The sequence below is a fragment of the Cetorhinus maximus genome, chromosome 2 (genome assembly GCF_964194155.1).
Source record: "Cetorhinus maximus chromosome 2, sCetMax3.hap1.1, whole genome shotgun sequence".
Classification (NCBI taxonomy): Eukaryota; Metazoa; Chordata; class Chondrichthyes; order Lamniformes; family Cetorhinidae; genus Cetorhinus; species Cetorhinus maximus.
The window spans coordinates 96,143-113,808 of NC_135880.1; the positions used below are offsets into that span (position 1 = coordinate 96,143).

General features: G+C 43.5%; 1 protein-coding gene across 1 annotated transcript in view; it reads right to left on the reverse strand.

Moving 5' to 3' along the window:
* The window catches only part of wdr70 (WD repeat domain 70), a 156,358-nt gene that overhangs the window by 69,727 nt on the left and 68,965 nt on the right, over nt 1-17,666 (reverse strand). Inside the window, exon 11 of the mRNA XM_078560030.1 lies at nt 3,120-3,219. Within this exon, the coding sequence (XP_078416156.1) occupies nt 3,120-3,219 (100 nt within the window). The remainder of the gene's footprint in view (nt 1-3,119; nt 3,220-17,666) is intronic.

Here is a 17,666-nt window from a genome sequence, read left to right on the forward strand (position 1 = left end):
CGGGACGTGGAAGCTAGGCCAGCATTTATTGCCCACACTTAATTGCGCAGGAGAAGGTGGAAGTGAACCGCCTTAGAGTCATAGAGGTCTACAGCACAGAAAAAGGCCCTTCGGCCCATCGAGTCTGCGCCGGTCAAACAAGTATCTAACTATTCTAATCCTGTTTTCCAGCACTAGGCCCATAGCCTTGTATGCCATGGCATCGCAGGTGCATATCCAAATACTTCTTAAATGTTGAGGGTTTCTGCCTCTACCACCCTTTCAGGCAGTGAGTTCCAGATTCCCACCACCCTCTGGGTGAAACGATTCTTCCTCACATCCCATCTAAACCTCCTGCCCCTTACCTTAAATCTATGCTCCCTGGTTATTGATCCCTCCACCAAGGGGAAAAGTTCCTTCCTGTCTACCCTATCTATGACCCTCATAATTTTATACACCTCAATCATGTCCCCCCTAAATCTCCTCTGCTCCAAGGAAAATAGCCCCAATCTATCCAATCTCTCCTCATAGCTAAAACTCTCCAGCCCAGGCAACATCCTGGTAGATCTCCTGTGCACTCTGTCTAGTGCAATCACATCCTTCCTATAATGCAGATTCCAGAACTGCACGCAATACTCTAGCTGTGACCTAACCAGCATTTTATACAGTTCCAGCATAACCTCCCTGCTCTTATATTCTATGCCTCAGCTAATAAAGGCAAGTATCCCATATGCCTTCTTATCCACCTTATTGACCCATCCTGCTACCTTAAGGGACCGGTGGACATGCACCCCAAGGCCCCTCTGATCCTCGGTACTTCCCAGGGTCCTACCATTCATTGTGTATTCCCATGCCTTGTTTGTCCTGCCCAAGTACATCACCTCACACTTATCCGGATCAAATTCCATTTGTCACTGATCAGCCTGTCTACATCCTCCTGTAATCTAAGGCTATCCTCTTCACTATTTACCACCCCACCAATTTTCGTGTCATCCACACACTTACTGATCAACCCTCCTACATTCAAGTCTAAATCGTTTATATATACCATAAACAGCAAGGGACCCAACACCGATCCTTGTGGAATCCCACTGGACACAGGCATCCAGTCACAAAACACCCCTCAACCATCACCCTCTGCTTCCTGCCACTCAGCCAATTTGCCAAATTGCTTTGGATCTGATGGGCTCTTACCTTCGTTATCAGTCTCCCTTGCGGGACCTTATCAAAAGCCTTGCTGAAGTCCAAGTAGACTACATCAAATGCATTGCCCTCATCCACACACCTAGTCACCTCTTAGAAAAATTCAATCAAATTGGTCAGACATGACCTCCCCTTAACAAAACCATGCTGAACCACTTCTTGAACCACTGCAGTCCTTGTGGTGCAGGAAAACTGACAGTGCTGCACGGGAGGGAATTGCAGGATATTGACCCAGCGACAGTGAAGGAACGGCGATACAGTTCCAAGTCCAGTTCAGTTTCTGGTCAATGGTAGCCCCCAGGTGTTGATGGTAGGGGATTCAGTATTGGTAATGCCATTGAACATCAAGGGGTGATGGTTGGATTCTCTCTCTTGTTGGAGATGATCTTTGCCTGACACTTGTGTGGTGTGAATGTTACTTGCTACTTGTCAGCCCAAGCCTGGATATTGTCCAGGTCTTGGTGCATTTGGACATCGACTGCTTCTGTATCTGAGGAGTTGCGAATGGTGCTGAATATTGTGCAATCATCAGCGAACATCCCCACTTCTGATCTTATGATGGAAGGAAGGTCATTCATGAGGTAGCTGAAGATGGTTGGGCCGAGAACACTATCCTGAGGAACTCCTGCAGTGATGTCCTGGAGCTGAGATAACTGACCTCCAACAATAACAACCATCCTCCTTTGTGCTAGGTACGACTCCAACCAGCGGAGAGTTTTCCCCGATTCCCATTGACTCCAGTTTTACTAGGGCTCCTTGATGTCACACTTGGTCAAATGCTGCCTTGATGTCAAGGGCAGTCACACTTACCTCACCTCTGGAATTCTGCTCTTTTGTCCATGTTTGAACCAAGGCTGTAACGAGGTCAGGTACTGAGTGGCCCTGGTGGAACCCAAACTGGGCGTCAGTGAGCAGGCCATTGCTAAACAAGTGCTGCTTGATAGCTGTTGATGACCTCTTCTATTACTTTACTGATGATCGAGAGTAGAATGATGGGGCGGTAATTGGCCGGGTTGGACTTGTCCTGCTTTTTGTGAACAGGACATACCTGGGCAATTTTCCACATAGCCGGGTAGATACCAATGTTGTAGCTGTACTGGAACAGCTTGGCTAAGGGCATGGCAAGTTCTGGAGCACAAGTCTTCAGTACTATTGCTGGAATATTGTCAGTGCCCATAGCTTTTGCAGTATCCAGTGCATTCAGCCGTTTCTTGATATCACGTGGAGTCAATCGAATTGGCTAAAGACTGGCATCTGTGATGCTGGGGACCTCCAGGGGAGGCTGAGATGGGTCATCCACTCGGCACTTCTGGCTGAAGATTGTAGCAAATTCTTCAGCCTTATCTTTTGTACTGCTGTGCCGGGCTCCTTCATCATTGATGATGGGGATATTTGTGGAGCCTTCTCCTCCACTCAGTTGTTTAATTGTCCACCACCATTCACGACAGGATGTGGCAGGACTGCAGAGCTTAAATCTGATCCGTTGGTTGCGGGATCGCTTAGCTCTGTCTATCACTTGCTGCTTATGCTGTTTGGCACGCAAGTAATCCTGTGTTATAGCTTCACCAGGTTGACAGCTCTCTCACTTTGTACTCTGCATCACGCTCAAAGTCGGTGTACACTGCGAATCTCATTCTACAGCCATTGCAAATCATCTCTCACTCATCCCTGATTCTCTCATAAACAATCTCCACTCAGGGGATCAGTGTCCAGGGTCTAACAAAGGAAGGGGAAGGGGAAAGGAATGCGGAACACTGATCTTCCAGGTGAGCTTTCCCAATTCCCTTTTGAACTCTAGACAACCGTGATCTAAATCAACAAGGAACACAAACACACTGATAAGATCTCAGGGTTCTAATGCACATTTGCTTCTTATTCCCGATGCTATCACAGACAGTCAGAGGCAAATAGTTATAAGTATGGGCAGAGGGACATACCACCACGTGATGCCAGAGTATTTCCATCATATGAAAAGCTGAGGCAGGAGGTGTCACTGCCAGGAACATGTGCCTGTCGATTATGAAACTTCGTATGAACCTATGGTATGAACGAACAAATACTGATTAGTAGCAAATAATCAGAGCACCACCCAGTGCTGGTTACTCAAACATTAAATTAACCACAGACCAGCATTGCCTTACCCACAATTTGTCACTTACTTCAGACATGACTGGACATCATCAGGAACACCAACGCTTCTCGTCATCTTTCATGCTCAACGAGTAATGCCTGACAGAGGCACCCCAGGAGCTCACTTATCAAGGTCAAGCTGCTTTACATTGAAGCACTGGCCATATGGACAGGAGTAGCACAGCACCTCCAGCCTGTGCAACCATTCAATGAGATAATGGTTGATTCTCAACTCCATTTACTTATTTTGTCTCCATATCCCTGGATATCCTTAGCCAATATAAACCTACTGACCTGAGTCTTGAAAGCTCCAAACGGCAGCTAACATAAAAGGGTCGTCAGAGGAGTGATAGGCTATATGAACATACAAGCATGGAGCAGGAATAGGCCATTCAGCTCCTCAAGCCTGTCCTGCCATTTAATAAGATCATGGCTGATCTGATAGCAAGCTGAAATCTGCAAAACCTACCCTGATAATCTATCACCACCTTGCCTACCAAGAATCTATCCACCTCTGCCTTAAAGATATTCAAAGACTCTGCTTCCACCGCCTTTCAGGAAGAGAGCTCCAAAGACTCACAACCCCCCGAATGAAAATTTTTTTGCCTCATCTCTGTTTTAAATGGGTGACCCCTTATTTTTAAACAATGATTGCTAGTTTTAGATTCTCCCACAAGAGGAAACATCCTCTCCACATCCACCCTGTCAAGACCACTCAGGATCTCATATGTTTCAATCAAGTCGCCTCTTACTCTTCTAAACTCCAGCAGATACAAGCCTAGTCTGTTCAACCTTTCCTCATAAGAGAACCCACCCTTTCCAGGTATTAGTCTGGTAAACCTTCTTTGAACTGCTTCCAATGCATTTACATCCTTCCCTAAATAAGGTGTCTAATACTGTACACAAGACTCCAGATATGGTCCCATTGGTGCCCTGTACAACTGAAGCATAACCTCCCTACTTTTGTATTCAATTCCCCTTGAAATAAATGATAACATTCTATTAACTTTCCTAATTACCTGCTGTCCCTACATACTAACCTTTTGTGATTCATGCACTAGAATACCTAGATCCTTCTGCATCTCAGAGCTCTCCAATCTCTCACCATTTAGATAATATGCTTCTCTTGTATTCTTCCTACCAAAATGGACAATTTCACATTTTCTCACATTATACTCCATTTGCCAGATCTTTTCCCACTCATTTAACCCATCTATATCTTTTTGTAGCCTCATGATGTCCTCTTCACAGCTCTCTTTCCTACCTATCTTTGTGTCATCAGCAAATTTGGCAACCATCCCATCCATCCCTTCATCCAAGTCATTTATTTTAATTGTAGAAAGTTGAGGTCCCAGCTCTGATCCCTGTGGCATACCACTTGTTACATCTTGCCAACCTGAAAAAGACCCATTTATGCCGGCTCTCTGCTTCCTGTTAGCCAGCCAATCTCCTATCCAGGACCAACTAGCGACCAAGATGTAGATCGAGTGGTGGAGGTAGAGGCTTAGGTACTAAATGAGGACTTTGCATCAGAGTTTAACCAAGAAAGAGGACTTTTCAAAAGTTAAAATAAATGAGGAGGTTGCTGGGATACCGGATGAGACAAAGGTGATAAAGAGGAAATACTAGAAGCCAGCAGTGCTTCAATTGAATAATTCACTCAATCTGATGGGATGCATCACAGACTGCTGAGGTTAGCAAGGGTAGAAATTGTGGACTGCTGGTCCTCCTTCTATACAGGGCTGATGCCAGAGAGCTGAAGGACTGCAAACGTTAAAGATGTGCTCGAAAAGGGGGAGAAGGATAAACCCAGCAACTTCAGAATAGTTTAATATTGGTACAAAAGCAAAATACAGCTGAAAATCTGAAATTAAATCAGAAAATGGTGGAAATACTCAGGTCAAGCAGCATCTGTGGAGAGAAATGGAGTTAACATTTTAGTTCGAGATGTCCTTTCATCAGAGCCTTTTTTTTCTGATGAAAGATTATCTCGACCTGAAACATTAACACTGTTTCTCTAGACACAGATGCTGTCTGGCCTGCTGAGTATTTGCAGCAGTTTTCGTTTTTATTATTAGTTTAACATTGGTGGTGGGGAAGCTTTGAGAGCCAATAATCAGGAAAAAATTAACAGACACTTGGACAAGAATGGGCCAATAGACAGCCAGCATGGATTTGTTAAGGGAAAATCATGTTTGCGTAATTGTTTGAGCTTTTTCATCAGATAAGAGATAATAGCAGTTGCTGTTGTGTATGGAGACTTTCAAAAGCCATTTGCTTATTTGACATATTAGTCTTGACAGCAAAAGGGATAAAGGGGCATTGGCAGCATGGATATAAATTCGGCTAAGGGCACAACGCTGTGATGAATGGTTGTTTCTCAGACTCGGGGAGGTATAAGGTGGAGTTCACAAAGTTCAGTATAAGGGCCGTTGCTGTTTTTGATATATATTACTCACTTGAATTTGGGGGTATAGGGCATGATTTTGAAGGAAAGAGGAGCACACAGGCAGAAGACTACACCTGAGTTAGACATAGATTGAATGGGGAGTTGGGAATTTGGTTCAGGTGGAAATTCAGTGCAGAGGGGTAAAGAGGTGCACCATTTTCTACTTTCTTTCAGCCTCCAGCGGTTGTGGGTATCCTTCCTTGTCTCTAGGGTAGGAGAGCGCAACTTTCTATTACTTTATCTGTGTAAGTTATTAACTAATTGACTAATTAAATAAATAAGGCTAGACAGAAATCACAGAGCTGGTGGTGTGCCGTGACTGTTGCATGTAGGAATCTGGAATGCACTGCAATCCGGGACAGCCATATCTGCAGAAAGTGTCTGCAGCTTAGGCAACTTTGGCTCTGAGTTTCTGAGCTGGAGTCTGAGTTGTGGACATTCTGAGGCATCAGGGAGGGGGAGAGTTACTTGGACACTGTGCCAGGAGACAGACGCTCCCCTTAGGTTAGGCAGAACTTTAGAATTGGTCAATGGTCAGGAACAGGAGGGTGTGACTGAGAGTCAGGTAGCTCAGGGGAACCAGTCTGTAGTAATGGAGGAGCCTCAGCCCCTGACTTTGTCCAAAACGTACAAGGTGCTTGCAACCTGTGTCAATAAGGAGAAGGATTGCAAGGTGGATGAGCGGACTGACTATGGCACCATGGTGAAGGATGCCATTCAAGTGGGGAGAGCGAAGAAGAATGTGGTATTGTTAGGAGACAGTATAGTCGGGGGGATAGATACTGTTCCCTGCAGTCAAAAGCGTGAGTCTCAAACGCAGTGTTGCCTGCCCGTGCCAGGGTTCGGGATATCTGCTCAGGGCTGGAGGGGAACTTCACAGAATAACAGAATCACATGGTGCAGAAAAGGCCCTTCGGCCCATCGAGTCTGCAATGACACGTGAGAAACACCTGACCTACCTACCTATTCCCATTTAGCAGCACTTGCCCCATAGCCTTGAACGTTATGACATGCCAAGTGCTCATCCAGGTACTTTTTAAAGGATGTGAGGCAACTCGCCTCCACCACCCTCCCAGGCAGCACGTTCCAGACCGTCACCACCCTCTGGGTAAAAAAGTTTTTCCTCACATTCCCCCTAAATCTCCTGCCCCTCACCTTGAACTTGAGCCCCCTCGTGACTGACCCTTCAACTAAGGGGAACAGCTGCTCCCTATCCACCCTGTCCATGCCCCTCATAATCTTGTACACCTCCATCAGGTCGGCTCTCAGTCTTCTCTGCTCCAACAAAAACAACCCAAGTCTATCCAACCTCTCTTCAAAACTTAAATGTTCTATCCCAGGCAACATCCTGGTGAATCTCCTCTACACCCACTCCAGTGCAATCACATGCTTTCTATAATATGGCGACCAGAACTGCACACAGTACTCCAGCTGTGGCCTCACCAAGGTTCTATACAACTCCAACATGACCTCCCTACTTTTGTAATCTATGCCTCGATTGATAAAGGTAAGTATCCCATGTGCCTTTTTCACCACCCCACTAACATGCCCTTCCGCCTTCAGAAAGATTGGCCGGGTGGTTAACAGTGAGGTTGAGTGTCTTGGGCTACAGGCAGATATAGACAGGATGGTCAAATGGGCAGATAAGTGGCAGATGGAATTTAACCCTGAAAAGTGTGAGGCGATACACTTTGGAAGGAGTAATTTGACAAGGAAGTATTCAATGAACAACATGATGCTAGGAAGTTCTGAGGAACAAAGGGGCCTTGGTGTGTGTGTCCATAGATCTCAGAACTTCCTAGCATCATGTTGTTCATTGAATACTTCCTTGTCAAATTACTCCTTCCAAAGTGTATCGCCTCACACTTTTCAGGGTTAAATTCCATCTGCCACTTATCTTCCCATTTAACCATCCCGTCTATATCTGCCTGTAGCCCAAGACACTCAACCTCACTGTTAACCACCCGGCCAATCTTTGTGTCATCCACAAACTTACTAATCCTACCCCCCACATAGTCATCTCTGTCGTCTATATAAATGACGAATAATAGGAGACCCAGCACAGATCCCTGTGGTACGCCACTGGACACTGGCTTCCAGTCACTAAAGCAGCCTTTTGCTATCACCCTCTGTCTCCTACAACTAAGCCAATTTTGAATCCACCTCATCAAATTACCCTGTACCCCATGTGCATTTGCCTTCTTTATAAGTCTCCCATGTGGGACCTTGTCAAAGGCTTTGCTGAAATCCAGATAAACTACATCAACTACACTACCCTCATCTACACACCTGGTCACCTCCTCAAAAAATTCAATCAAATTTTTTAGGCATGACCTCCCTCTGACAAAGCCATGCTGACTATCCCTGATCAAACCTTGCCTCTCCAAGTGGAGATAGGTTCTCTCCTTCAGAATCTTCTCCAATAGTTTCTCTACCAGATTCCAGTGGTCATAGTCCAGGTTGGTACCAATGACATAGATAGGACTAAGAAGGTGGTTCTGTTTAGAGAGCATGAGCAGCTAGGGGCTAAATTATAAAGCAGAACCTGAGCTGCCAGCAAATTGGCGTAGGGTAAATAAGATTAGAGAGTTAAATGCATGGCTCAGAGATTGGTGTGGAAGAAATGGGTTTTGATTCCTGGGGCATTGGCATCAGTATTGAGGAAAACGGGAGCTGTACCATTGGGACGGTCTTCACTTCAACCATGCTGGGACTAGTGTCCTAGCAAGCCGTATAATTAGAGCAGTAGAGAGGGCTTTAAACTAAATACGCGGGGTAAGGGAGATGTGATAAACCAAAGAGAGAGGGTGAAGGAAGGATAGCAATAAGGGAAATGCTATCCAAGTGTGTCAAGAAGGGACAAGAGCGTACAAACATAAGAGTGTGTCAGCAGTTAAGGCTAGAGATTGCAAAAATAATAAGTCAGAATTAAAGGCACTCTATCTAAATGCACGCAGCATTTGCAACAAGGTAGATGAATTGATGGCACCAATAGAAGTAAACAGGTAGGATCCAATTGTCATTAGAGACGTAGCTGCAGAGTTGCAGAGTGACCAAGTGGGAGCTGAAAGTTCAAGGGTATTTGGCATTTAGGAAGGACAGACAAAAAGGAAAAGGAAGTGGGGTAGTGTTGTTAATAAAGGATGGAATCAGTACATGAGTGAGAGAGGATCTTTGATCAGAAGGTCAAGATGTAGAATCAGTTTGGGTGGAGCTCAGAACCAGCAAGCGGCAGGAAACTTTTGGTAGAAGTTGTTTATAGGTCACCAAATAGTGGTGGTAATGTAGGAGTTATGGCACAGAGGATGGTAAATGCAAAGCTGCTCCGGGAAGCAGTGGCAGAGTGGTATTGTCACTGGACTAATATTCCAGACACCCAGCATAATACTCTGGAGACCTGGGTTCGAATCCCACCATGGCAGATGGTTAAATTTGAATCCAATAAAAATCTGGAATTAAAAGTCAAATGATGACCATGAAATCATTGCAGATTGTTGTAAAAACCCATCTGGTTCACGAATGTCCTTTAGGGAAGGAAATCTGCCATCCTTACCTGGCCTGGCCTACATGTGGCTCCAGACCCACAGCAATGTGGTTGACTCTTAAAAATACCCTCTGAGGGCAATTAGGGATGGGCAATAAATGCTCGCCTAGCCAGCGATGCCCACATCCCATGAATGAATGAAAAAAAATCCCAGAGGGAAACTTGAAACAACTGCCACAATTGTTCTGCAACTTGTTTTTATTTTGAGATGCGTGCCTTGAATTCAGTAGTAATACGTCTACCAAGTCTTAGAGGTTTATTTTTACAAAACTAAATTAAACATTTAGTAATAAAATAAATAATTTTAAGCACGTACATAGGTCTACAAATTACTACTATGATAACTCCTAGCTCCCCTCTTTAATCTGACTCCCAGTTACACCCCCCCATTAAGGCATCAGTAAAAACAAAATAGATTTTAACAGACCCAGGCAAAAATATCCTGGACTGGGATATTCACAGTGAATTCTCTTAGCTTCAGTTCCTATAGGGAGCAGCTTGGTACATAGAGGCTGGAGGCTTTTCACACTTGTTAGATCTTGGAATTCCTTCTCCTTAAACATAACCTCATCTCCTTTATACATGTTTCTCCCATTATAATGTAAATCCCATTGTTCCAATATATCTTTGGACTTTATCTTTCTAATAATAAAAATCTTTCATAATACCAATTTTATCAGTAAGCTTTGGGAAAAATAAACACTGTTTGACTTCTTCTGGCTAAGTGTAACATTTCACCCTCTCTTTTGAAATTCAAATTACTCTGGTTTATCTAAAAATGCAAATTTTCCTATACACCTCACATTCTAAAACTTCAACCATGTTTATTTATTTAGCATTTCAAACCTAGCTTCCTTTCTGATACAAAGCCTTCAGGTCAGCTGTCTTTAATTCAATTAAGTCACACACGGACACACACACTATCCAGACCCCACTATTAATACTTTACAATAAATCCCAATACCATTATGAAAATTATTATATTTTCATGACAGTAGGGCATGGCATAAATCAGGAAATTAGAGGTGCATGTAACAAGGGTAATACAGGAATCATGGGGTACTTCAATCTACATATAGGCAGGGTATACCTAATTAGTACTAATGCTGAGGACGGCGAATTCCTTGAATGTATACACGATGGTTTTCTAGTTCAGTGTGTTGAGGAACCGGCTAGAGAATGGGCTATTTTAGATCTAGTATTGTGCAATGGGAAAGGGCTAATTAATAACCTTGTTGCAAAAGAGCCTTTATGGAAGAGTGATCATAACGGGATAGAAATTTAACATGAAGTCTGAAAGTGATGTAGTTCAATTCGAAACTAGGGTTTTAATCTAAACAAAGGAAACTACAAAGGTATGAGGGATAAGCTGGCTGGGATAGACTAGAGAACAGTAGACAGGCAATAACTAGCATTTACAGAATTAATACATGGTTTGCAACAAATATACATTCCCTTAAGATACAAAAAGCCATTAGGAAAAGTGATCCAACCATGGTTAACAAGAGAAGAACAAGGGAATTTGAGTACAGGAATAAGACAGTCTTGCTGCAGTTTGTATAGAGTCTTGATGAGACTGTACCTGGAGTATTGTGCACAGTTTTGGTCCCCTTATGTAAGGAAGGATACACTGGCTATAGAGGGAGTGCAACAAAGTTTCACCAAACTGATCCTTTGGATGATGAGATTGTCTTAAGAAAAAGATTGAGGAGGCTGGGCCTATATTCTCCAGAGTTTAGAAGAATGAGAGGTGATCTCACTGAAACATGTAAAATTCTTACAGGGTTTGACAGCGTAGATGCAGGAATGATGTTTCCTTCGGTTGGGGGGGATCTAGAACCAGTGGACAAGAGGTAGGCCATTTAGCACAGAGATGAGGAAGAATTTCTTCAATCAGAGGGTGGTAAATCTTTGGAATTCTCTACCCCAGAGGGCTATGTTCAGATTGAGTATGTTCAAAGCAGAGGCCGACAGATTTCTGGATACTAATAACATTAAGTGATACGGGGATAGTGCAGGGAGTTGGCATTGAGGAAGAAATCTGCCATGATCTAGTTAAATGGCAGAGTAGGCTCGAGGGGCCAAATGGCCTACTCCGGCTTCTCTGTTCCTATGAGAAGGGACCTGGAAATGTTGAAACATTGAGGAAGAAAATAATGGATCTCAAAAGGACACAAATAAACATATGGCAAATGAAATTCATGACAGGAATGTATAAAGCACTTCATTTTTCTAGGAAGAATTAGGAAAGACAATACACACTAAATGGATATAAGGGTGCAAGAACAAGGTTATGAACAATCCGGTTCACCCTCAGACAGTAGCCAGGGAGTGGGATGGAGTCAGTAGCTAGGAAATTAAATTTGTAATGGGAGCTGAAGACAATGGCTTCGATCTTCCCTAAATTTAATCAGAGGAAATTTCTGCTATGGATGTCTGATAAGCAATCTGATAATTTAGCAACATGGGAGGAGTCGGCAGAGGTGGTGCAGAGGTAGAGCTAGGTGCTGTCAACACATGTGAAAGCTTGTGCTGAAAACATGTCGCATTTTTGGATGATGTTGCCAAGGGAATTCTGGGGAGACGGCAGCGCAGTGGTAATGTCACTGGACTAGTAATCCAGAGGCCCAGATTCATGCTCCGGGGACATGGGTTTAAATCCCAACACAGCAGTTGGGAGTTAATAACTCTGAAATGGAAAGTTATTCTCAGTGATCGTGATCATGAAGTTATTATCGATTGTCATAAAAACCCATCTGGTTCACTAATGTCCTTTAGGGAATGAAATCTGCCATCCTTGCCTGATCTGGCCTACATAAGACCATAAGACGTAGGAGCAGAAGTAAGCTATTCGGCCCATCAAGTCTGCTCCGCCATTGAATGAGAACATGGCTGATCTGATAATCCTCAACTCCACTTTTCTGCCGTTTCCCCATAACCCTTGATTCCCTTAGTAATTAAAAATCTGTCTATCTCAGCCCTGAATACATTTAACAACCCAGCCTCTACAGCCCTCTCTGGTAAGGAATTCCACAGATTAACTACCGTGAGAGGAGAAATTCCTCCTCATCTCTATCATAAATGGGTGACCCTTTACTCTGAGATTATGCCCTCTGGTCCTGGAGTCTCCCACCAGGGGAAACAACCTCTCAGCATCTACCCTGTCAAGCCCCCTAAGAATTTTATGTTTCAATAAGGTCGCCTCTCATTCTTCTAAAATCCAATGAGTACAGGCACAACCTACTCAACCTCTCCTCATAAGAAAATCCCTCCATACCCAGAATCAACCTAGTGAACCTTCTCTGGACTGCCTCCAATGCCAGTGCATCTTTCCTTAGATAAGGGGACCAAAACTGTTCACAGTATTCTAGGTGTGGTCTAATTAGTGCCTTGTATAGTTTTAGCAAGACTTACCTATTTTTATACTACATTCCCTTTAAAATAAAGGCCAACATTCCATTTGCCTTCCCTATTACCTGTTGAACTTGTATGCTAACTTTTTGGGATTCATGCACGAAGACCCCCAAATCTCTCTGTGCTGCAGCTTTCTGCAGTCTTTCTCCATTTAAATAATATTCAGCTCTTCTATTCCTCCTGCCAAAGTGCATAACCTCACATTTTCCCACATTATATTCCATCTGCCAAGCTTTTGCCCACTCACTTAACCTGTCTACATCCCTCGGTAGACTCCTTGTGTCATCCTCACCACATGCCTTCCCACCTATTTTTGTGTCATCTGCAAACTTGGCAATAGTACACTCATTTCCCTCATCTAAGTCATTAATATATATTGTAAATAATTGTGACCCCAGCACTGATCCCTGTGGCATTCCACTTGTTACAGGTTGCCATTCTGAAAATGCCCCCATTATGCCAACTGTCTGTCATCTATTAGTTAGCCAGTCCTCTATCCATGCTAATATACTACCCCCAGCACCATGGGCTCTTATCTTATTAAGTAGCCTTATGTGCGGTACCTTATCGAACTCCTTCTGGAAATCCAAATATATTACATCTGCTGGTTCCCCTTTATCTATCCTCCTCGTTACCTCCTCAAAGAATTCTAATAAACTTGTCAGGCATGATTTCCCTTTCATGAAGCCATGTTGACTCTGCTTGATTATATTATGCATTTCCAAGTGCTCTGCTATTACATCCTTTATAATGGACTCTTAACATTTCCCCAATGACAGATGTTATGCTAACTGACCTATAGTTACCTGTTTTTTGTCTCCCTTCCTTTTTGAATAAGGGTGTTACATTGGCCGTTCTCCAATCCTCTGGGACTTCTCCAGAATCTAAGGATTCTTGGAAGATTACTACCAAGTACATCCACCATCTCTGCAGCTACTTTCTTTAATATCCTAGGATGCAACCCTTCAGGTCCAGGGGACTTATCGGCCTTTAGCCCCACTAGTTTCCCTAGTACTTTTTCTCTAGTGATAGTTATTGTATTTATTTCCTCCCTGCCTTTTGCCCCTTGATTATTTAGTATTTTTGGAATGCTATTATTTTCTTCTGCCCTGAAGACTGATGCAAACTATTTATTCAACTCCTCAGCCATTTCCTGGTTCCCCATTATTATTGCCCCAGCCTCATTCTCAAAGGGATCTACATTCACTTTGGCCTCTCTCTTCCTTTTTATATATGTAAAGAAACTCTTACTGTCCATTTTTATATTACTAGCTAGTTTACCCTCAAAGTTTATTTTCTCCCTTTTTTTTGGTCATCTTCTCTTGGTTTTTAAAACTTTCCCAATCCCTTGGCTTACTACTGATCTTTGACACATTGTATGTTTTATCTTTCAATTTGGTACTTAACCATGGTTGGTTTATCCCGTTCCTAGAATCCTTCTTCCTCACTGAGATATTCCTTTGTTGTGAGTCATGAACTAATTTCTTTGTGACTCCAGAACCACAGCAATATGACTGACTCTGAACTGCCCCCTGAAATGGACTAGCAAGTCAAGGGCAATTAGGAATGGGCAACAAATGGTGGCCTTGCCAGCGACACCCAGATCCCATGAAAGAATAAAGAAAAAATGTAAATAAGAATTAGGAGTCACCCAAGGATAGATCCTTGGGGGAACTCTAGAGGTAAAGGTGCAGAAGCAGGTTGGGAAACCAAAACAAGTGATTAGAACCATAGAACCATAGAACACTACAGCACAGAAAACAGGCCATTCGGCCCTTCTAGTCTGTGCCAAAATATTATTCCGCTAGTCCCATTGACCTGCACCTAGTCCATAACCCTCCAGACCTCTCCCATCCATGTATCTATCTAATTTATTCTTAAAACTTAAGAGTGAGCCCGCATTTACGTCAGATGGTAGCTCGTTCCACACTCTCACCACTCTCCGAGTGAAGAAGTTCCCCCTAATGTTCCCCCTAAACCTTTCCCCTTTCACCCTAAAGCCATGTCCTCTCGTGTTTATTTCTCCTAATCTAAGTGGAAAGAGCCTACTCGCATTTACTCTGTCTATACCCCTCACAATTTTGTAAACTATCAAATCTCCCCTCATTCTTCTACGCTCCAAGGAATAAAGTCCTAACCTGTTTAATCTTTCCCTGTAACTCAACTCCTTAAGACCCGGCAACATCCTAGTAAATCTTCTCTGCACTCTCTCAATCTTACTGATATCCTCCCTGTAGTTAGGCGACCAGAACTGCACACAATACTCCAAAGTTGGCCTCACCAATGTCTTATACAACCTCACCATAACATCCCAATTCCTATACTCAATACTTTGATTTATGAAGGCCAGTATGCCAAAAGCTTTCTTTACAACCTTGTCTACCTGTGACGCCACTTTCAGGGAATTATGTATCTGAACTCCCAGATCCCTTTGTTCCTCCGCACTCCTCAGTGCCCTACCATTTACTGTGTATGTCCTACCCTGGTTTGACCTTCCAAAATGTAACACCTCACACTTTTCCACATTAAATTCCATCTGCCATTTTCTGGCCCATTTTTCCAGTTGGTCCAGATCTCTTTGCAAACTTTGAAAGTCTTCCTCGCTGTCCACAACGCCTCCAATCTTAGTGTCATCAGCAAACTTGCTGATCCAATTCACCACATTATCATCCAAATCATTGATATAGACAACAAACAACAATGGTCCCAGTACAGATCCCTGAGGCACACCACTAGTCACAGACCTCCAGTCTGAGAAGCAATCATCCACTACCACTCTCTGTCTTCTCCCACACAGCCAATTTCAAATCCAGTTTACAACCTCTCCATGGATACCAAGTGTCTGAACCTTCTGAACTAACCTCCCATGTGGGACCTTGTCAAAGGCCTTACTAAAGTCCATGTAAGACAACATCCACAGCCTTTCCTTCATCTACTTTCTTGGTAACCTCCTCGAAAAACTCTACAAGGTTCATTAAACACGACCTACCACGCACAAAGCCATGCTGACTATCCTTAATCAGCCCTTGGCTGTCCAAATAGTTATATATCCGATCTCTCAGAACACCTTCCAATAATTTACCTACTACTGACGTCAGGCACACTGGCCTGTAATTACCTGGTTTACTTTTGGAGCCTTTTTTAAACAACGGAACAACATGAGCTACCCTCCAATCCTCCGGCACCTCACCCGTGGCTAAGGACATTTTAAATATTTCTGCCAGGGCCCCTGCAATTTCTACACTAGTCTCCCTCAAGGTCCGAGGGAATATTATGTCAGGCCCGGGGGATTTATCTACCTTTATTCGCTGTAAGGCAGCAAGCACCTCCTCCTCTTTAACCTCTATATGTTCCATGAAACTACTGCTTGTTTCCCTTCCTTCCTTATACACTATGCCAGTTTCCTGAGTAAATACTGATGCAAAAAAACTGTTTAAGATCTCCCCCATCTCGTGAGGCTCCACACATGGACGACCACTCTGATCTTCAAGGGGACCAATTGTGTCCCTTACTATCCTTTTACTCTTAATATACTTGTAGAAACCCTTCGGGTTTACCTTCACATTATCTGCCAAAGCAACCTCATGTCTTCTTTTTGCCTTCCTGGTTTCCTTTTTTAGTATTTTCTTACATTTTCTATACTCTACAAGTACCTCATTTGCTTCTTGTTGCCTATACCTGCTATACACCTCTCTCTTCTTCTTAACCAGATCGCCAATATCCCTTGAAAACCAAGGTTCCCTATGCCTGTTAACTTTGCCTTTAATCCTGACAGGAACATGCAAACTCTGCACTCTCAAAATTTCGCCTTTGAATGCCTTCCACTTACTGAACGCATCCTTGCCAGAAAACAACTTATGCCAATCCACTCTTCCTAGATCCTTTCTCATTGCCACAAAATTGGCCTTTCTCCAATTTAGAATCTCAACTCGAGGACCAGACCTATCCTTATCCATAATTAGCTTAAAACTAATGACATTGTGGTCACTGGACCCAAAATGTTCGCCTACACATACTTCTGTCACCTGACCTGTCTGGTTCCCTAATAGGAGATCAAGTATTGCATCCCCTCCCGTTGGTACCTCTATATATTGATTTAGAAAACTTTCCTGAACACATTTGACAAACTCCAAGCCATCCAGCCCTTTTACAGTATGGGAGTCCCAGTCAATATGTGGAAAGTTAAATAAGTTAAAGATTCTGTGGCTATGCTTAGATAAATAAAAAATAAGAATGGAACCAGGTGAAATCAGTCCCACCCAGCTCGATGACAGTGGAGGGATGTTGGAGGAGAATTGTGTGGTCAGCCATGTCAAAGACTGCACACAGGTCGAGGACGATGAGGAGGGAAAGTTAACCTTTGTCATAGTCACACTGGATGATATCTGTGACTTTGATAAGAGCTGTTTTTGTACTGAGGCAGGGGCGAAAACCTGAGTGTAGGCATTCAAACATGAGTTCCGGAGAGATGGGCGTGGATTTTGGAGGCGACAACACAGTCAAAGACTTTAGAGAGGAAAAGGAGATTGGAGATGAGACAGTAGTTTGCAAGAACAGTGGGGTCAAAGATTGTTTTTTTTGAGGAAGGAGGTAATGACAACAGATTTGGAGGAGAGAACAACAACACCTGAGGTTAGAGAACTGTTAACAATATTAGCTAACATGGGGACCAGGAAAAGAAGTTGGGTGGTCAGTAGTTTAGTGGGAAGGTGGATCAGGAAGCAGGGTGTGGGTGTCATGAACAAGATGAGGTCGGAAAGGCCACGAGAATAGCTAGGAGAGAAAATAGTGAAAAGCGTGAGCTCAGAGTTAGGGCAGAGAGGAGTTTTAGACCAAAGGGATCGTTTATGTCTAGCTGAGAGTATTTGGGACCACGGTTGGATGTTGCAAGTGAAAGTTAGCCCATCCTACAGTACAGCGTTCCCTCACTACTGATAGTCCAACAGT